The sequence below is a fragment of the Rhagoletis pomonella genome, unplaced genomic scaffold (assembly GCF_013731165.1).
Source record: "Rhagoletis pomonella isolate Grant_MI unplaced genomic scaffold, Rhpom_1.0 Rhpom_scaffold_00081, whole genome shotgun sequence".
Taxonomy (NCBI): Eukaryota; Metazoa; Arthropoda; class Insecta; order Diptera; family Tephritidae; genus Rhagoletis; species Rhagoletis pomonella.
The window spans coordinates 187,438-208,544 of NW_023458635.1; the positions used below are offsets into that span (position 1 = coordinate 187,438).

The 21,107-nt window shown below is 36.9% G+C and overlaps 2 protein-coding genes across 3 annotated transcripts; one reads left to right on the plus strand and one right to left on the minus strand.

The window, feature by feature from the left end:
• Window positions 1-5,691: 5,691 nt before the first annotated feature.
• Window positions 5,692-7,418, minus strand: LOC118749908 (ubiquitin carboxyl-terminal hydrolase isozyme L5-like). Of its 2 annotated transcripts, none has more exons than XM_036484675.1 (3): window positions 7,223-7,418; window positions 6,259-7,007; window positions 5,692-6,165 (listed from the first exon to the last, which is right to left on the minus strand). In XM_036484675.1, exons 1-3 carry the CDS (start codon window positions 7,296-7,298, stop codon window positions 6,154-6,156), a joined length of 837 nt encoding a protein of 278 aa, XP_036340568.1. In that variant the 5' UTR covers window positions 7,299-7,418; the 3' UTR covers window positions 5,692-6,153. The 2 variants fall into 2 exon arrangements, with proteins under 2 accessions (XP_036340568.1, XP_036340567.1); XM_036484674.1 differs by having other exon boundaries at window positions 5,696-6,208.
• Window positions 7,419-13,560: 6,142 nt separating this feature from the next.
• On the plus strand, window positions 13,561-15,248 carry LOC118749903 (putative nuclease HARBI1). The gene is made up of 4 exons (XM_036484669.1): window positions 13,561-13,992; window positions 14,052-14,490; window positions 14,549-14,693; window positions 14,756-15,248. Exons 2-4 carry the CDS (start codon window positions 14,419-14,421, stop codon window positions 15,142-15,144), a joined length of 606 nt encoding a protein of 201 aa, XP_036340562.1. The 5' UTR covers window positions 13,561-13,992; window positions 14,052-14,418; the 3' UTR covers window positions 15,145-15,248.
• The last annotated feature ends 5,859 nt before the right edge of the window (window positions 15,249-21,107 follow it).

The window sequence follows — 21,107 nt, forward strand, 5'->3', positions numbered from 1 at the left end:
AACATAACGGATGTTAATATCGAGACAGCGAAGATTAACCTGAAATAAAAAAGGACACCATGGCATTTCTAATAATTAATCATCGACGAAGATCACATTACCTAAGATAAATGAACATAAGTTAAGGACAAAAACTCGAACCAGACAGAACGAAAAATGACACTGAAGATGGCACAATGCCGAAACCGGTTTGTCTGCAAACCAAACTTGACAAGGGATGACGGAAATTCGTTCCAAAGTAAATCACATACACAAGTATTATAGTGACTTTTGCAAGAGTAGTTAACATTTCGTGCTATTTTTTTTCAGAATATAGAAAGATTTTGCACTGTATTGTTAGTGGACATAAAACTGCTTTAAATACTGGTATGTTACCCACATAAAACTAAAAAAAAATTTACATAGCGCACTTTGGACTACTCAATTAGGTTTTTAAGTGGATTGTAGACTGTTTTATGCAATAAGTAGCATGAATTCAGTATACTTGCGATTTCACATGTACTTCAAAGAAATTAAGAACATGATAATTATGAATATAAATAATAATTCATATTAGAAAAAAAAAGAAATTATCCATATGCACACTTTCGTTAGAAAACCGAATAATGCAAAACCGAAATATTAGTTGCGTTCGATAACAAAATTAGCCAACACCAGCCAACAATCAAAATCAAGAGAGTAAGCGAAAATTCTCTCCCAAAGAGATGAAAAAGCAAAAAAGTAAACGAACAGGAAATTAGCCATTACTTGCAAGAACCGGAAGAAGAAGACACACCAGCTGACTTTGTTTATGTTTTATTTGTAAACAAACTGAAATTCATGTTGCCTCCATAGAAGAAAAAAGGAAAGTGAACGTTCAATGTTCGCCAGGAACATTTCTAGAAGTAAAAACTAGTTGGCGCTACCATAAAGTCACATAGCAGGCAGCCAAAAAGCATATAAATACCAAAACTCGGAAAATACAATTTTGTTTGTTTACAGAAATTGCAACCATATATTTTGTGATCATATGTTTTCGTGTTGGATAATTTTTGCTGACTAAAATTTTGCCAGTACAAAATGAACGCCTCTCTTGCATCAAAATGAACGCTTGCTCTCTCAATTTTTGTGTGTTGGATAATTTTTTGTCGTTATCGAACGCCATCCAGTAAAAATTTGGAAAAACTATTACAAATGTTTGACTTGTCGAACGCACCTAATGCATATGTGAAAGACGAAGGTATGCATACATGCACAGTTTCGGTTGAAAACCGAAATAATGCATACAAAAAACCCAAAGTAATGCATATGAGAAATAATGCATATGAGATACTGCGGCCGTAAGTTTAGTCCGATTTCAATAATTGTCAACGTTTTGCTTCTATGTGGCAAGCACCATAACCACACCGAGTTTGGTACAAATTGGTAGAACGGTTACCGAGATACATATATATGATCATAAGTGGGCGGTGCCACTACACTTATTTCGGAGCATCAATTTTGAATAGATTAGCTTTAATATTTACTGATATATCGCAGATTTCGTATTTCTCTAAATTGCCGTTGTATGGGATGTGGGCGTGGTTATTGTCCGATTTCAAAAATTTTCGTGCCCGAAACTAATTGCAAAAGTGAAAAACATTGCAAATTATGGTCTATTATTATAGATACTAGTACAGATTATCAGAGTTCAGTGTATAATTTGTTATATTACACCGTACATGATAATGAACTGTTAAATGCTGAAAACTCTTGTAACTTGTAGATCACTCAAACTTGGGTGTGCTTAATGGACTGTCTGGGCGGATGCGCTGGCAGGCTTGGGGTCTGTATAGCTTTACAAACCTTGTTTTTTTTATTTTTTGTAATCAAGACTTAAATATATTCGGAAATGTAGAATTTGGCTTGATAAATTCACAAAATTTACGTTTTTCATAAAAATATAATCTTACAATGGATTTTTTTATTTTAAACTTACATTTAAGAAAACTCCATTCAATGCTATAATTACGATTTGAGCTTTCCAGTTTATAAAACACAAGCGTTAATTATGTACTTAACTATTGATATTATTTTTCATCAAGCATGAATATCAGCATACATTAAACATGGATATTATACTTAACCTACATTTTGTTCATAAATAACACATAACTATTGGGCAATTCACAAGGTGTTGTGAAGTTATATTGTGAATTGCCCAATAGGTTGCAGAGTTGTATCGTCATGTGTTATTTTTCTTCACAAAACAATAACAACATTTTTACAACTGTCATGAAATATCATGTCTTCACGACAAATACGACAAATACGACACCTTGTGAATGGCCCATATGTATATTTTATCCTCGAAATTAACTTTTTCTAACTGCCGTCCCTAAATTGGAGCGCTAAGCGTTGCGTTATCCATTGTCGACGAGTGTCAGCGCGCGCTATCCCCAAATCAACGCGTCGTAATTTTTGACGTTTTCTCAGATCCTCTCGTTTTTATTCTCGTTTCCTCTTTCACTTTTTTGTCCTTTCTCTTTCTTTCCGTCTTCCGCATCCAACTTCAACACGTAACGCCCTGTCAAAAATGAAAATTCCATTTGCTCGGCGTTTGCGCCGCGTTATTGTGGGATGCTTCATACAAATTGTATGGGCATGAGGATTTTTGACAGTTGTTTGGCGCTTGACGCGCCAATTTAGGGATGGCAGTAATCATGACGCGAAATTTCCCACAGTAGTGTTGCCGTGCGCGGAAAACGAAAACGCTGCGCACAACCCAAAAGTACTCCTCGGGGACCAAATGGTGAAAAACTGCGAAAAGGTTTCTTACTTATATACTGTGCTACCAACTGTGCCTAGTTATACACATGTAACCATAAGGGAGCGTGGCTACGCCCATTTTCCAAAAATTTTTAATATTCTTATTTTTCGTCTAAAATTTATTGTAAATATCAATTTTGAGTGAATAGTCTGTAGTAGTTACTAAAATATCGCAGTTTTCGTATATCTGAAAATTACCGTTATATGGGAGGTAGGCGTGGTTATTGTCCGATATTGCCCATTTTCAATACTATCCGTCCGCCAGAAAGAAGTGCACGTACCAAGTTTCGTTAAGATATCTCAATTTTTACTCGAGTTATCGTGTGCACAGACGCCAGACGGACGGACAGACAGACGGACGGACAGACAGACGGACGGACCGACAGACGGACAGACAGTCACCGCTTAATCGATTTCTGTTTTCATTCTGATCATTTATGTATACATTTGTCTATATCTATCTCGATTCGTTTTGCCTGTTACAAACAACCGTTATGTGAACAAAGTTATAAAAAAACGAAGTAATGCACATGATGCAATAATACAAGGTGGTATCAGTTGTGACAGCTCGATTTGACACTACCTTAGCTCAGTAGAATGAGAAGAAAAACGGGAAGAAATGAATCCCCATATGGGGGAAAAAAATAAAATTTCACATTTTCTCCTTAACAAAATTTGCTTTTTTATAGTATATTCGTTATGAAATGAAATAAAATAACATAAAATACCTTTTTAAGAAAACAAAGTGTGTATACTGAGAAAAAATAAAAAGCATTCAACTATATTAATGGGCAAAGAATAGTGAAAGAAGTAACACTGTTTCACGTAAGTTAGTCAATATGGCGGAATTAGAGCGAGAAGTTGCCAACTGATAACACCTTGTATTATTGCATCATGAGTAATGCATACATGCACAGTAGTGGTCCAAAAATGTATGTAAAAAAAGTAAGGTCGCATTTTTAATGCCGCCACCCCCTAGGATTGTTCTATACCGACAAAAAATATACCTTTTTTTTGAAATAAAAAAGAATTTTGGGAGTGCTCAAAGCGCTCAAAGTTTTCAATGTTTTTTATATGGGGAAAAAACCACTTTTCGTAGAAATAGTGTAGAATTCTTGCAAATCAATATTTTTCGATCGGAAAACTTTGCTTATCTTCAGGAGATTCCCAGTAATAATACCTAATTGTTCCTTTAACCATTTTTTCATGGTAACTATATTTTATAGGTCCAAGAAAATGCAATGGGGGGGACCAATAAAAAATCTTTAATCCTAAAAAATGGTTAAATAAACAATTGGATATTAATATTTGAAGTCTCCTGAAGAGAACCACAGTTTTACGATTGAAAAATATTGATTTTCAAAAGTTGTATACCATTTTTACGAAAATTTGTTTTTTCCCCATATAAAATTCATGGAAAATTTTTTGAGCGCTGTGAACACTCCCTAAATATTTTTTAATTTCAAAATAAAAAAATAAGGGTGTATTTATTTTCGGTTCAGAACAATCTTAGGGGGTGGCGGCATTAAAATTCCGACCTTATTATTTTGGACCACTCTAATGCACAGTTTCGGTTGAAAACCGAAATAATGCATATAGCAAAAACCAGCATACATGCAGTTTCGGTTGAAACCGAAATGTCTAAATGCACACTTTCCATATGCGCAATTTCGGTGCCCCTAAAAAATGATTTTCATTAAGAAAGTTAATCATTGATTATTTTGCCGAATACTTTTTTATTAACCTCAAAGTAATTTAAGGCAATCGAAGAGAAGCAAGTATAATGCAAAAAATGGTGGCCTCAAATATAAACCCTTAATTTCATGTTGTACTTTTTCCATTTTCATTAATTTAAGTGTCTCAGAATTAAGAGAATTTTCATGTTTGAGAGGACATTCGTGTTAATATTTACTTATATTGCCTGATACCTCAAAATATGTATGGCCCAGATATAATCAAAAATCTGCGAAATCTGAGAAAATAAAATTGTTCCAACCGGTTTCGTTTTCGGCGATTTGGGCCATATGCTTTTAATTTTATACACTTAATATTTATACAGGAGCCCGTGACTAAAAAATCACGAGTTTTCTCTCGTCGGCCCTGTTCTTGTATATAATACTATCGTTGGATTTGTATAACAAAATCTTTGTTAACAATAAAAAAAACAATATACATCTAATACCCAGCATTATACTAAGTTACAGCCGTAATATCGTTTCGGCAACTAGCAACGCAACTGAGGTTCGGTTGCTATCGACAATCGACACATAAATGATGATGGTAATTTCATTGAAAAAAATGCAATTTTCGTTTCGAATTTTCACCATAGCACCATAAGATACCCCGTACAAAAATCTATATAAATCAATAGTTTTCGAATTTTTTCCTGCTTCCCAGCTAGTCGAAAAGTATTTTTTTTTAACGCCCAGCGTGGCTTGAAGTGAATCCCCCCATATTTATCTTCTCTTTTGTGATTGCGCAATGTTTTTTGGGTTAATTAATTTGTAATACATTATAAAGTTTATTGTTAGTCAAACAAATTAAGATGAACATAAAATTTAAAGACTCGTAAGTTAATAAAACATACTCGCCCCCAATTTAAAATATAGAACACCAAACTAGGTTCAAAACCCTTGAATATCAATCCATATTAAAATGAATGGATAAAACTTATAAACCGACAAAATCACTGATTAACATAATATTCCTATATACAATACTTTCATATTAATGCAAAACGCGATGAAATCTGCATAGTATATTGTAATGAAGATTAAATATATATACATTAAACTATATATTATATATATTAGTGCCAATAATGGAAATATATTGCAAATAAAACAAATTAATTAAAATTAATAATTAAAATTAATTTACTGTTAGGCACTTTTTAAATAAAACATTTGTTTTTATTGTAGATATTTAGCTTTATTTGGCATTTCCACAAACTTTCGCCAAAATATTAACGAACTTGTACAAATTCTTCCACCGTAGTTAATACGTTAGAAATATGCATATAAAAGAATGTAGATAACTAGGCTTTATTACTAACATGCGTGAATATAGCGTTAAAACACACACACAATGGGCCGTATGCATAAAAACTAAGCAATTGCTTTTTCTTAAAATTTCATACCTTTCGCTTAAATTTATTTGAACAAATCGTGTAAAAGATCTGAAATTTTAAGAAGAATAATTTGGTAGGTTTTATGCGTACGTCCCAATGTGTTAAGAGTTTAAAATGCAGCCGAGTACGGTTAAACGTTTATGATTTGCATTTAGAGGCGGCAGCTTCTCTCTCTACGGCACGTTGTTTCGCTTTTTCATATAGTGGCACTAACTGACCTTGTTCTCCCAACATTTTTAGTAACTGCACTATAAATGGTAAATAGTTATGCTTACGTCGTACATTCTCAATCTGAAAAAAGCGGTCTTTATTGACTTTGGAATTTATATACAGTATACTACCTTATATCGTTTCCTTTTTTCGACCTCGTGTTCTATTTTCGAACGCAATTTAGCTATTTCAGTCTCTCGATCATCGTCTGTCTCCATAGCATCATCGGTGGTTGCTATTAGCTTGTCTATTTTTTGCTGATATATCTTCAACCTATCAGACACAAGAGCCATAAGATTAAAATGGATTTCTCCTTCGCTGTACTTTTGCATGCGCTTCTCAATAATTGGGCGAATGACGTCGATCCAATTTTGATCAGGGGATGCAGGGCCCAAATCCACCGGTCCTTCTTTTAAACCATCCAACTCATACAAACGTCCATTTATGGGTATGTAGCCAATAAAATGGTAAACGTCGTCATCTTTGTTTTGATTTTTCGTATCTAGCTCGTAGAGGGTTTGTCGCGCAAAAGAATTGTGAACGGAACGGATTTTCGGTGCGTTGCTAAGCGTTAAACCTTTATTCAAAGGGTCAAATGACTGCGAAAATTCTTTGAATTCAGTAAGCGTTGGTCCCAATTTTATATCTTCGTGATTGCAATTCAATAGTATGCTTAGTATGGCTTGCGTAGCGCAAGCATTATTTATAACTTGTTTTGCGAAGAAAATGTTATCTAAACGATAATCCCTCACGACTGAACCAGTAGGCTCGTCGTCCTGGACCCATTTGAATAGGAAAATCAAGCCATGTATAGGTTCAAGGTCTTTAAACAAGTCGGGATCTAGGCTCCAGATTTCTTCCACTTGCACACCTTCACAGCCTGCGTAGAATAAATCAAAAATATGCACATATATGTATATGTTGACATAAGCACTCTACCATTCGATTATATTGAACCAAAACATGGAACTAGCGTAATTTTGAGGGCAGTTTTTTATGGGTCTAATTAGCAAAAGCAATGCTTTTATGTCGACCATCAAAATGGATTTTAATAAAATTTGCAAGTTGCATACCAGTCATTACAAATTTTCTTACCAAATTCACGAATCAGTTCCGTGAATACGCCGGGATCACTTTCAATCAAACACCAACTGCCTGCTCCGTCCGACATTTCGCTTCTATGTGGTTAAAATACAAATAAAAATTTATAACTTGTATTCGCACTGATCTGATTTTTTAACAATTATTTTGCGACACACATAAACTTTCTCCAAGGCGAATTTAATAAGAGGTGGGGAAATGTCGTCGATGCTATCCATATATCGAAGGTTCGTGTTTTCAAAAAATATTTTCGATGTTTTAAAACTATCGATACTATCGGCTGTATGTAACTGCGCGTTTACATTGGACAATGCTGTTAAGACTAAAGAAACACGTACATTGTGCATACATACAAGTGACAAATGTTCCTCTTCTGCCTGGAAATCGACTGGAAAATACATAGTAATATCCTGTAAAAACGTAGAAATAACCTGTCAAAATGTTAGACAGGGTGTTTAAAGGTTTTAAAGACTAAAGTTATTGAAATAATCTTAAAAATTCGCCAAATATGCATTGAATTAAACGAATTCCTATGCTTATATAGCAGTGTAATATTTTAAAGCATTTTGGTCAATGACTTCTAAATTTAATAGAACTTTTCTTGCTGGTTTTGTCAGGGTCCGTTTGAAGTTTTTTTTTATATATTCAGTGTAACCCTTTAGCACATAGGATCAGGTGATCTCAACTGTGAGGCATTTCGGGAAAACATCTGATTCTTTTTTCACTTGTAAGTATGCACAATGAACACGTATTAATTTCCAAAAACGCTGATAATTGTCTCCTGACAATAATTAAGACAATTCATTTTGAGTAAAATGTCGAACGTGAACGTTGAATTATAAGCTGCAGAAATACGCATTTCGTACGAGCTATTTGAGCTAAAAACTAAAAAATAAAAAAGAGACAAAGTTACATACGCATCAGCGTCTCTTTAGGGTTGACTTTCCAATATGGCCGTTGGTTGGTGTGCTAAGGGGGAGGAACCGTGGCGCCTCCGATCCCCCATTTTAGAGAGGACAAGAACAACCATTCACAAAAATGCAAACCCCCGACCACCTAGTCGCCCTATAGATCCCTAGGGACCCCTTACAAAAATGGCCAAAAATCACAATGGCGCATATTCATAGTCATATTTAGTACTCAACCAAGTCGAAACTATTCTAAGGGCCGGTTACTCAATGTCTGGTTAACACTAATCTCCGGTAAAACATCGTTATTGACGTTACCGACTCCATGTTATATGCATGGAGCCGAACACGTCGATAATGATGTTTAAACGGAGATTAGTGTTAACCAGACATTGAGTAACCGGCCCTAAGTCACAATTAAAGCTATTCATAGTCGCCTCAGTTTCGACTTTTCTGGCTAAGTACCAATTTAAAATTTAGTTTCGGCTGCAGCTGCAACTAAGTCTTAACTAGGAAGAAGTATTTTATCAAATTAAGGGAAAACAGTTGAAATATGTAAAAATTAAGTTGGTAGAGATAAGAGATAGAGAGTAATCTCCAATTAAAATTTACAAAGATCGATCAATTTTAATAGGAAGATGAATAAAGCTACATCACAATTTTATAATTGGAATAATTTAGATAAATTCTCAAATAATAAGTCAGTTTCACGCTAGTTCTTTTAAAGTAAATTTGTGCATAACATTTAGATATCTACTATTTGTATGTTTCACAGCATGCTTTCGATAAACATCGACTTCACATCACTGCGGTCGTTCTGGCTATTTCACACAATTAACAAGAAAATGAAAATAAAAATTACATAAACGGATGATCAAACTTGACATTATTTAATAAAAATGTAATTTTTCCAAAATATCGTAAAGAAAAATAGATACATTTTCACACTCGTTGTGCTATATCGTAAACTAAGTCGAGACTACTTAGTAGAAGTCTGAAATGCGACTATGAATAGAGGTAAATTTTAAGTTGGTACTTAAATTTAAGTTGCAACTTTGTTCGTTTCAACTTAGTTGCTGGACTATGAATACGCGCCTATCTACTTAAGGGCCTGTCTCCACAGGAAATCTCTGATGTCGTGATAACCATGTCACAAAATTGCTTGACATCTATTGCAGGCAATTCGATAGTTTGACAGCCATTTTTTCATTTGAAAGAAAGCGTGCTGGTGGTAACATCGATGTTATTTTGATATTAATTCAATATACAAATCTGTTCCCTATTAAATTATTTATGATTACGTTTAAGGAAATTATTCAGCAAGTTTTTTAAAGATTTAAATAGTTTTAAACACCGAAATTGAGAGAATGTTTTCTGGTGGCGTCATGCGGCAAATGCTTATTTCAAGACATCAAAGTGCCCACACACAAAAACTTGCAATCATATTGCTCGTCAAAATGACAGTTGTTAGGCCATCGGTGTTTGCCTGTGGAGTTCTGCGGTAAGAGTAGGGACACGAATTTCGATACGATACGATACCATATCGATACTTTTAGCATTCGATACCGATATTTTCTACTCGATAGTTTTAAAACGATCTTTTTTGGAATCGAGTACCAGAACCCTAGTATCGTATCGAATGGCATAAACTCACATTACAAGGATAATGTTATTAACAATTCTTCCCGATATAAATTGGACTTTAAAGAGCAGAAATTTGTTATATAGTTAGGATTGCATGTGGTGGAATTTGAACCCGCGGCCTCGGTGTTTTAAGTCAACACCTCAATCTCTACGTGTTGTTACACAATATGTTATGCAGCGTTTTTGCTGCATTTAAAATGCAACATTTAGCACTTTCGAACATATGTTTTCGAAGAGCGTTCATGCTATCGCATTTAGCAAATGTACATTTACGCGAGTTCGAAATCGTATGCTTTTGACAAACAGCCGTGTTCCAGTCGCTTATTCAGATCCGTATCTATTACGATAAATTCTCACGGAAAAGATAATGACCAAAAATCCCTACTGAAAATGAAAAAATAAATTCTAAACCGAAAATTCAATACAAAAACTTGAATTGTTTTAACCATAACCAAACATTTGTTTGTGTATATATTCATTTGTCGGTGCTGTCAATTATAATTTCCACACTTAATTAGGAAACAAACAGAGTTGATCACAAATTAATCCAGATTTCTATCAGCATCATATCGATGTTTAATTTGCGTAACTTTTCTTTATCCAACTAATGTAAAATAATAAATGAAATCTCGATCGGCGATCACTGAAACGCAGCTAGCGACTGTATACTCGAAAAAGCAATGTTGCCACTTCTTCTCATTAACCCATGTTCGAATCGTGGAAATTTTGGAAGATCACAGGGTTGCTTTTAGCATTTAGATTCTAAATGCAAAAATGGAGTTGCATTTAGTTGCATTTAGGTGACGAATTTTGTATGGATAAATGTACATTTAGAGTAGCATTTAGAGCTAAATGCGCTAAATGTGCTTTTACGCGTAAGCAAAAACAGCCCATTAGTGTTTGACCGAGATTCTCCTCCGATTTGTCGCTCGCGCCTTAATGTTGTGGCACAAAAGGGGTCCCTACAGTTTTAGGTCGACTCTGAACGGCGATTATGTTTTATTGGGAAGCTGTTTTTAATTTTCAAGCTTTGCGCACTTCTAACCATTACACCACAGCGGCCTATATACGAGACCTATATTCAGATAAATTTTTGGGATTTTGGTATCGATATTTGGAATATCGAGTCTTTTTATTCCGATATTAAGGGGTACCCGATATTTTTAAAGCGATACTTTAAATGAGTACCATATCGATACTATCTGTTCGATATCGTGTCCCCAATTAAGAGTACGTGTTAAAATAATTTGACAGCTGTGGTCCGTAGCCCGTCGTTTCCAATGTGTTCCAAGCTTTATACTATATATTATTTCAGTGAAATAAACAAGCAACTTTTCAACGGTGATAACGTCAACGTTCGTTGAATACAAATTGATGGTGTTCATTTCTTTTGTGAGTGCCGGCAGGAGCTTTGTGGCGTGCATAACAAACCTATCTATTAATCTTGGTCGTTTAGTACAAACACAGGGCTGCATATCTCATATTTAAATTGCCAATAGTGGTCATTTAAGTGCAGTTTAAATGTTTGGTCTGAAAATTAATTGTTGAAGTTAATCAAAAATCTCTACTTAAATAGGCCATCTGAAATTGGGCCTAAAACTATCAACAGTTCTAAGATTTTGTTCTCAGAGATCGTGCCAACTTATTGTTGGGATTTTCTGGGAAACCAGCCTTTCAAGCTTGTGTTTAGTATTCACGATGTTATACCTGCAAAAAATTAATAATTGTTTAAAATTAGTGTCTAGCCGCCAAAGAGTAAGAAAACAAAAGCAAAATCATACATTTTTCACAATTTTCTATCACTTCGCTACAGCATCGAAAGCAAAATTCTGTGCGGCACAGTGTTACCAGAACTTTTTGGACCAACCGGCTAAATTGGCAAAAAAACCGGTTAAAAACGGCTAAACAGTTTCGACTAAATTTAACATGCTTTATTTAAATAAATCACAAGTAGAAATACTAGTTATTGGAGAGAAGTTGCAAATTCAAGCTGGAAAAAAAATTTGCAAATAGTTGGATTTTTTGTCGACGATAATTCAAGTAAACAAATTCGTTAAATTTAAAAATTTACTAATTTCAGCGATTTTAAAATGAAAAATGTAAGTAAATACTTGTTTACTGAATTAATTTAGTTAATTCCAATGATTTGAAAGGTACTCGGCTGAAAATAACTGTATTCGTAATCGGAATGCAATCTAAACCAGAATCGATATAGGAAACCCTACAGTTACTGCAACAAAGAAATTGAAACGTATGTTGAAGAAAGTCGGACTAACAAGAAATGACATGGTCTGTTCCAATAGCAGTCCGCTTTACAGGATTTAGCCAGAACTTACAGGAAGTCGTTCCTATTGAGATAAAATCTGTAAGTGGGAACACTTTTGAGAGAGTAACTGAGCAACTGTTCCTAGTCAGAACTTACAGGATTTAGTCCGGAGTTTTTTTCCTGTAAGTTCATGAAAAGTGTCAAACGATCAGCTGATTTGCATGTGCAAACAAAATCAGAAAGCGTTGTAAGTAAAGAACCTTATATTTGTAAAAAAATGGAAGTAAACAAAGAAATATTTGAATATGAATAGATTTTAATAATTAGTTAGTGATATTTCAGCCAAATCAGTGTTGTACAAATGACATATAAACAAACCAACTGACGTTTTTACAGGAAATAGTGCTTTTTGCGTTCCCGTCCACTTCTGCATCTGTTCTCCTTTTACTCTCACTTGAGACAGTTCCACAGGTTTTAGTCCGAAGTTCAAAGGAACAGACTAACATGTAGATCCTGTTTTTTGCCCCTCTGAAAGATTTTCAAAAATTCTATACAAATTTCTTATGTTTGAACGCAATCGTGGACACTAGCTGGCGGGGAAACTTGCAAATTCCAGTAAGTTTGCGTTCGTGCGGTAATTTGCAAGTTTCTCTACTTGAGAGAGAATTTGGGAGCATTTTTCTTACTATCTGATATTTTGAGTGATAATTCTCGCTGGATTTTCGACGAAAAACCTATTGTCTTCCCAGAGAGTTTTGCTTTACTTAAAAATGTGTGCTCTTTTAATTTCATTTTGAGGCATTTCAGTGTTGGTTCCTTAAATTCAAGTTGGCCTTCGGTTTTTGGAATTTAAATAAGTTCTCAGCAAAAAACTTTTGTTTAAAAAAATACATATGTGTATATAGTGCTTGAAAATATAAATTTTTCCCTTACCTTAAACCTTTAAGCGTGAGCAACAATGATGTTTTGTAATTAAGGCAGAATTGAATATGAGCTATCTGGGAACGCGTGTTAAGCAAACAGTGAAACAATGTGCTATTTTCTAAGTTTGCGAATAAAACTTCACGCATAAATTTAAGACATTCATAACAAACATTTTATGAAGAAAATCCTCTCTACGGCATTCTTTAGAAAAAATACATATATTCGTTTAAAATAAAAAGAAGCGAAATCGGCCCAATTTTATATAACCCTGCCTGTCATGAAAATTTTCTCCGCGATAAGGCTAGTAGCCATTTCTAACAGATTTTGGATCGCTTAGTCAAAAATGGAAACATATATATTTGAATTTTATGAAAATAAGGCAAGTAGCAAACTCGGTAAAAACGGCTATTTTTTCTACAAAACGGCTAACAAATCGGTTACCGGCTAAACCGAAATGTCTCCGCCTGTTTGCTATCCCAACCGGCTAAATCTAGCCGGAAAACGGCAAAAATGGCAACACTGCTTCGACAGAAAATTCGATACTCAACGAAAACTTCGACACGGTTGCATAGCTCATAATACGAATTTCACATTCGATAACCAGCGAAGATCGAAAATCGAATGCAACTCATAGACACGGAAACTTTTGTTGCTTATTATCGGCGATTTCTCTTTTTCTATTGCCCCTCGCATTCAAACACAGCTACTCTTTTGTTCACAATTGTTGTTGTCCTCAGATGAACGGGAGCACAAAGCGTGTTGCCCAAGCAGGAGCAACTCGGTGCACTTCCCCTTTCCTCGTCGCCCTCTCTCCAATAAACTTCGATAAGAAACTAAAATCAAAACAAGAAGATGAAATTGCTAACATTGCGATTGCGAAGTTTGTGCATTTAAGAACTCAATTGTTGTGTTAAATTTATTTAATGTTAAAATAAATGGATTCAGTGGCGATATGGCTGGAAGCAGATGAAGACCAAGTGGCGGAACGATAAGGCCAACATATTCACTCTCAATGATAAATGGTAAAAGGATTGCTTTATTTCTGACTATATTTTATGTATTTATAATTATCCCTTTACAGTTTTGCGCAAAATTTCCGCCTAAACAAGCAGGCGTTTCGGTACGTACTAAATGCGTTTACGCCGGAGTTAAGCACTCCTCGAAAATTGACAGCAATTCCCCCAATTATTAAGCTGGCCACCGCACTGAAATTATTGGGGCAAGGAGGATACCAACACCAAATTGGTCACGACCAACACGTAGGCCTTTCTCAGCAATCCATGTAACGCTGCCTCATTGAAGTGTGTAAAGCAATTGAGAAAAGGCTTTGTCAACAACTCATTAATTTTGCAAGTACGGACGCAGAGGAAACAGAGGCGAAATTATATTTCTATGAAAAGTGTGGAATTCCGGGCGTGTTGTTTGCAATAGATGGCACACATATACAAATGATAAGATCAACAAGGAATGAACATTTGTACTATAATAGAAAAATGAAGCACAGTATGAATGCAATGGTTGTAAGTATTGCATTATGATACAAGTTTTCAACAAAAGGTTTCAAATTAAAATTCTAAGATGTGTGACCACAAGATGAGAATTAGAGCTGTTGACGCGCGTTACGGTGGTACATGCCAAGATTCTCATGTATGGAACCTGTCCAGTGAAAGAAGGGCTTTACAATCTCGTTTTGACAATGGCGAGAGAGGGATACGATACCTTGGTTAGCAGCAAATAATACTTGTGTATCTTTTATTTATTACTTATTGAATTAAATAATTTAAGGTGACTCAGGATATCCGCTGAAACCATGGATGTTAACTCCTTATCGAAACGCAGCCGAAAATTTAGCGGAATGCCGGTTCAATAACTGCCATGCCAAAGGGCGTTCGATCATTGAACGAGTATTTGGAATGCTGAAAGGGAGGTTTCGATGTCTTTTGGCCGCACGGGAACTGCATTATGCCTCCCAAAGGATTTCAGCAATAATGAACGTTTGCTGCGCTTTGTGCATTATTTGTTTGCAATTTAAGCCCGATTTGCAATCTTCAGAAGTATTTCCCACAGAAGATATACATTTATTGGATACTGAGGACATTGAGGAAGCGGAAACTAATGCGGCAAACATTTCTAGAAATCCAAGAGACGAAATAAGAAATAGTCTAATTTCATGATAATAAAAAAACTTTATTTTGTAGTTTAAAAAAAAAATTAATTGTTAGTATAAAAAACAATTCACAGCCTTTTCGTAGCTTAAATGGTGATTAAAAAAAACAGATTATACACCGTATATCCAAAAGTTTTTAAATAATAAATATAAAACTTAAAATGAATTCATCAGTCTTTTCGCTTTCAAATGAACTATATACATTAACATAAAGAAAAAAATTTATTAAAAAAATATTTTCAGAAAAACTTTCAATACACGGTCGGATTAAATATTCAATATTTAGTATATTAGTATTTAGTATTAAAATACAATTATCTTGAAGTAAACATAAATTTTTATTGGTGAAACCTAGAGAAAATTACTTATGACATTTTCTTTAAACTGTTTTTATTAAAAAATTCACTTGAATATTTCATTAAATTCTAATCAGTTGAACATATTAAATTTTTTTTAATTAAACCTTGTATAGAACTGACCTGTAGAAGAAAACCCATACTATGGCTTTTGGCGTTCTTTTAAACTTTAGCATTACATTTTTACTTTTCAGAGCGCCGCGTCAACAAACACTTTCACACTGATCATAGAAACAGATGCAAAAGGTCGGGACCTGTTGTTTTTATACCCGATCGCACTTGTGGACAAGGGTATTATAACTTTGTTCACACATCGGTTGTTTGTAACAGGCAAAACAAATCGAGATAGATATAGACAAATGTATACATAAATGATCAGAATGAAAAGAGAAATCGATTAAGCGGTGACTGTCTGTTAGTCCGTCCGTCCGTCGGACGTATTGAAAATGGGCGAAATCGGACAATAACCACGCCTACCTCCCATATAACGGTAGTTTCAGAAATACGAAAACTGCGATATTTTAGTAACTACTGAAGATAATTCACTCAAATTGATATTTGCAATGATTTTTAGACGAAAAATAAGAATATTCAAAATTTTTGGAAAATGGGCGTAGCCAAGCCCACTTATTGTTACATGTGTATATCTTGATAACCGCTGCACCAATTTCTTCCAAACTTGGCACAGTTGTTGGCCCTGGTACAGCATACCAAATGGCCGAAAATGTTTAAAATCGGACAATAACCACGCCCACATCCCATATAACGGTAATTTAGAGAAATACGAAATCCTCGATGGATCATTAAATATTAAAGCTAATTTATTCATAATTGATGCTTGCAACAATTCTTTACCAAGAAATGCGTTTATGATAAAATTTTGGAAAATGGGCGTGGCACCGCCTACTTATAATCACATATATGTATCTCGCTAACCGTTCTAGCAATTTGTACCAAAGTCGGTACGGTTATTGTGCTTGCCACATAAAACCAAACTGTTAAAAATTGTTGAAATCGGACTAAAATTACGGCCGCTTTTCATATAACGGTAAATTTCAGAAATGCTTGAAATTTCAATATTTCGAAATTTAAGGACGCTAATTTACTTAAAATTTATACACCCCGGCTTATCATGTATACTTGCGCCGGGTATTTAATGTTCGGCTCCGCCCGAAGTTAAACTTTCTTACTTGTTTTTAATAATTTTGGTAAGTTTTCAAATGTAATGTTCATGTTTGAGGCAATGGGCGTTGGCATCAAATACAACATATCTGTGAAGTTCCAAGAGTGCACAAAAAAAAAAATGCAGCATGCGGAATATCTCTCGCAGCTATTTTGTAATTCTTGAAATTTTACATTTTTTTTTTTAATTTTAATAATTTAAGTTATGTACTTCAAATGTTAAAATTAAACGATGAAAATGTTCTTCTTTCCAAAACGAACGAATCTAGTGTAATAAGACTAGTGTCTCACCAAATGAAAAAAATTACATTAAGTAAAAGATGACTATGGTTTGAGAAACTAAAATTCCATTTTTAAAATTTTTATTGGTGCACTCTAGATTTATTCTAAAATTGTTATATACATGAAGAAAGCAATACATATGCGCATAAGGAATACTGTGTAAAACTCTTAAACGCCAATATTTATTCACTTTTAAATAATATGGCTTTTAAGTTAAGGCGTGCAGCAAACTTGTTAGATGTCATCGTATAGTGCTACGGGGCGTAAACGTTACATACGCTACTACGGGTATATGAGCATAAGTGGTTATTTTTACTTTCTTAGTATATCTTTTTTAAGTTTTCATTTAAACACAGTTTCGCGATGGAATCTTGTTCTTTATACAATACTTAAGATAATGCATTTTCTAAGATAGGTGAATCACAATTATTGACCAAAAACACGTTTTTGTCGAAAAATGTAACAACTCGTGGGATTTGCTCATATGTATTAATAAGGATTAATTAATCAAATACATTAAAGTTTGAAATACAATTTTCGAGGGATTTTTTTATATTTCAACCCCCCGGCCCCCACCCCCCCTAAATTCGATCCTGGCGACGCCCATGTTCCAGAGTGTTTTGCTTCACATCGAAATTCGTGCTCCCTTATTTCGCCACGCTTCGCCGTGTACGAAAACGAAAATTAATAAATTTTAACTTTTTTATATAAAAGAATCAAAATCGTCTTTGATTCTTAACATTGGCGACCGTGACACGGGACATGCAAGTCCTCGATATATTTAAGTCTGTTTAATTGCGAATGTAATATCAAAAACGCGCTAATTGGTGATCGCCCAACGGAAAGTAAATTAGACATTAATTTCTAAAGTGTGTGCTTAATCTAAACTACGTGACCAGAAACGATATTGGCTAAACCTTAACCAAAATTGCATTTTGTGAAAATTCGCTAAGACATTCTTCAAATATTTTGGACGGTACTTTGTAAAAATAATAATAAAATCCCCCCCAACTCCGAAAATAAGCCCACGCGGCAAATTAGCGGCATCCCTTAGCGGCTTCCCTTAGCGGTATATATCCAAAAGCAAGTTGCGATAGCGCCACATACGCTGAAAGGGGGAAAGCCTAAACAAATAACTATGACCGAATCAAAATTCGCCAAACTAAAAGTCAGACGTGCTACAGTTATTGGACAACAACAACGCGTCAAGGAATTCGTCGACAGCAAACTACCCAACGCATTGGTTGAGGAGATCGACACCAGACTCCAGGCACTTGAAAAATATTATACAAATTTTCAAACCATTCAAGCCCATTTAGAGGAGTATGAATCCAGCGACACAGATGCTGTCCGTCCAAGTTATGAAGAGCTTTACTTCAATCTACGACCAACGCTTATGAGAGCAATAAGTAACATAAAACACAAAAATAAAACTCTTAACGGAGGTGATGATCAAAAGAATGCACTTCGTAGTAAGTCACTCAAGCTGCCCGAAATACCGTTGCCTACGTTTTCGGGAGATTACACCCAATGGCTCTCATACTACGAAACCTTCTCCGCACTGGTACATCGAAACGCTGCACTCGATGATGTCACTCGCTTTCACTACCTGCGCTGTTTGTTGCGAGATGGCGCACTTCGACGCATACAGTCAATGGAGTGTAACGTAGCTTCGCCCACGCTACAATAACACACTCGACATCACCCTAGCATACGCCTTACAACTGCACTTAAGTACAAATATATAAACATACGTACATACATACTGTTAGACGCACACATAAACTAACATAGCAACGAGACTAAAAGCACCCCTATGTACATACATACAAATTTCGCAAACGCCAACTTGGATAATCATGCGCACCAACATATGGAAGAAATTCGCTACACAAAACACATAACGCGGAATAAGCCCACTCAATTCTCAAACAGCTCATACAAAACCAGAGCTAAAGCTGCCAGCATGCATTCAACCAGCATGAGTTGTCCGTAGGTAAGCACGGAGCACATCCTGGGCTTCGGGCCTATTTGGGGCGCTCTTGGCTTTCCTCCTCGGAGGAGGACTCATTGGTTAAAGGGGGCTGCAAGGGGGGAATACCCCTCAGGCAACATCCCAAAACCATTATGGGTTAGACCCATTTTTTGTTTACGTTCTCAAGCAGACAGGGGGCGTGGTCCGTTTGGGCTGGCCCAACTTCGAGCACCCTTGCCTGCTTGCGATACCGCGCGGCTAGCGGGCGCTGAAGGGGGCGGCGAACCCCCTCCCTGCAGCGCCTAGCGGCACCGAATATATACGGGGGGACTGGGCAACCTTTCGATGGCCTGGGGACCGCACTAATGATCAGTTGTCCGTCACCAATCTGGACCGCCAGCACCGCTGCCGCCCTAAGGCCGAGATCGCTACCGAAGGTCGCCCGCTATTCACTGTCATCCAGGGCCGCCGCAATAATCGTTGCCACTATAAGGGCCCGCACTGCTGCTCTAATCACTGGGGCCGCTATTATTACTGTCGCCCCAAGGCCGACATTTCTACCGAGGACCGCCCGCTATTCACTGTCTTCCAGGGCCGTCGCAATAAACATCATCACCGCTAGGGCCCGTACCGCTGCTCTCATCACCGGGGCCGCTATTACCACTGCCGCCCCCAAGGCCGAAGCTATAACCGTGGGCCGCCCGGCATCATCGCCGAGGACTGCGAACGCGAACTATCGCTAACCACGGCCGCTGTCACCGTTGCCACCATCAGGGCCCGCTGCCACTGTCTTCACCACTGGGCCGCCGCAATTATCGTCGCCCCAGGCCGCCGCTACTACCCGTCACGAGTACGGTAATCGCTACTGCGAACGTCAACCATCGTCGTCCAGGACCGCTGTCTCCGTCGTAGTTGAAAAGGCCGCATTCGCCCTTCGCCACAATCAGGACCGCGTACAACACCATTGCGGGAGGTCGCTGCCGCCCTCATAATTACCGGGGCCGCTGCCAACATCACCGCTGAGGCCGCCACCACCACTGCAAGGGAACTGCAGCCAGCCGTCGCAGTCGCCGTCACAACCGCCGCGACTGCTCTCATTGCCACGCTCTTCACTATGACTGACGCGTACCACTGCCAATCTTGCTGTCACTAGTAGCACTCCCGTCGCCGTACAAGTACCCGCCGAATAATCTCCGACACCGACTGCCGACTCTCTCTCTCTTTATCTTCCGCTCTCCCCTGCACGACAAGGTGCCGACCAAGGCGAATTTATATAAGGTGGTGTTGTTTCATCAGCTGTGAGTAGCGTTTGATTGTCAAAATTTTGTATTTCGTTAGCGAGTGAGTGAAAACGTGAGAGTGTTTGTATTTTCTGTCGCCCTTTTTTATTCGGGGAAGAATAGCTGAAATTTGACAATGGCCCGCTAAAAGCAAAACCAAATACAAGTAACTGTTGTATTTGTTGAATCGATACCACCTTATATATATTCGCCTTGGTGCCGACCTTCTAGACAGCCGCGTATGTTCGACTTAATACACAAATCATTGTGTTTTATTTGGTGGGGGTTAGTGGGACCTTCGCTGCACTCTGGAGCGGCTGAGCATACCTCAGCCTTCGACAAAGCCCACCTCATAAATGGCGCCCGAGCAGGGACCCAGCTCTGCAGGCGCATGTGCAAAAACCATGATAATAAAAGGTTTGCTCAAAAAACAGTTTTCTCGCTCCCTCTTGACAAAATCGGCTCCCTTAGCCAAGGCACTGTGTGTGGGTTCCTGTGTGTGTGCAAAGCTTTTGTAAGGGAGCTAAGGGAGTGTCAAAACTCTGATGTTACTAATGAGCAAACCTTTAATTATTGAATCATGTGCAAAAACCTCAACAAGCGCCAACACTGCGGAAGCGGGCTCATCGAACACACCACAATCAGTAAATGACACACGGATGAGCGAAAATGATACCACCACACTAAACACTGACTCTCTTGGCTGGATATATCTATTGAAGAAAGAGAGATTGGTGGAAGAATGCAAGAGGCATCATATACCCGTTGAAGGGAGCACCGTCGCTGATCTGCGCAGCACTCTCAGTAACTTCGTCAGGACGAAGAGAAACCGCAAATCAACCGAAAGCCTTCTCAAAGAACTGGAGATGGAAATCGCCGCCGAAGAAGCTAGCAT

Bases quoted from the DNA above. Each gene is read 5' to 3' on its own strand.
- LOC118749908 (XM_036484674.1), bottom strand. From the start codon at position 7,298: ATGTCGGACGGAGCAGGCAGTTGGTGTTTGATTGAAAGTGATCCCGGC. The intron at 7,008-7,222 runs GTAAGAAAATTT...TATTCTACGCAG, and splicing joins GGAACTGATTCGTGAATTTG to GCTGTGAAGGTGTGCAAGTG. The intron at 6,209-6,258 runs GTAGTATACTGT...CGCTTTTTTCAG, and splicing joins AAAAAAGGAAACGATATAAG to ATTGAGAATGTACGACGTAA.
- LOC118749903 (XM_036484669.1), top strand. From the start codon at position 14,419: ATGATAAGATCAACAAGGAATGAACATTTGTACTATAATAGAAAAATG. The intron at 14,491-14,548 runs GTAAGTATTGCA...TAAAATTCTAAG, and splicing joins ACAGTATGAATGCAATGGTT to ATGTGTGACCACAAGATGAG. The intron at 14,694-14,755 runs GTTAGCAGCAAA...AAATAATTTAAG, and splicing joins GAGAGGGATACGATACCTTG to GTGACTCAGGATATCCGCTG.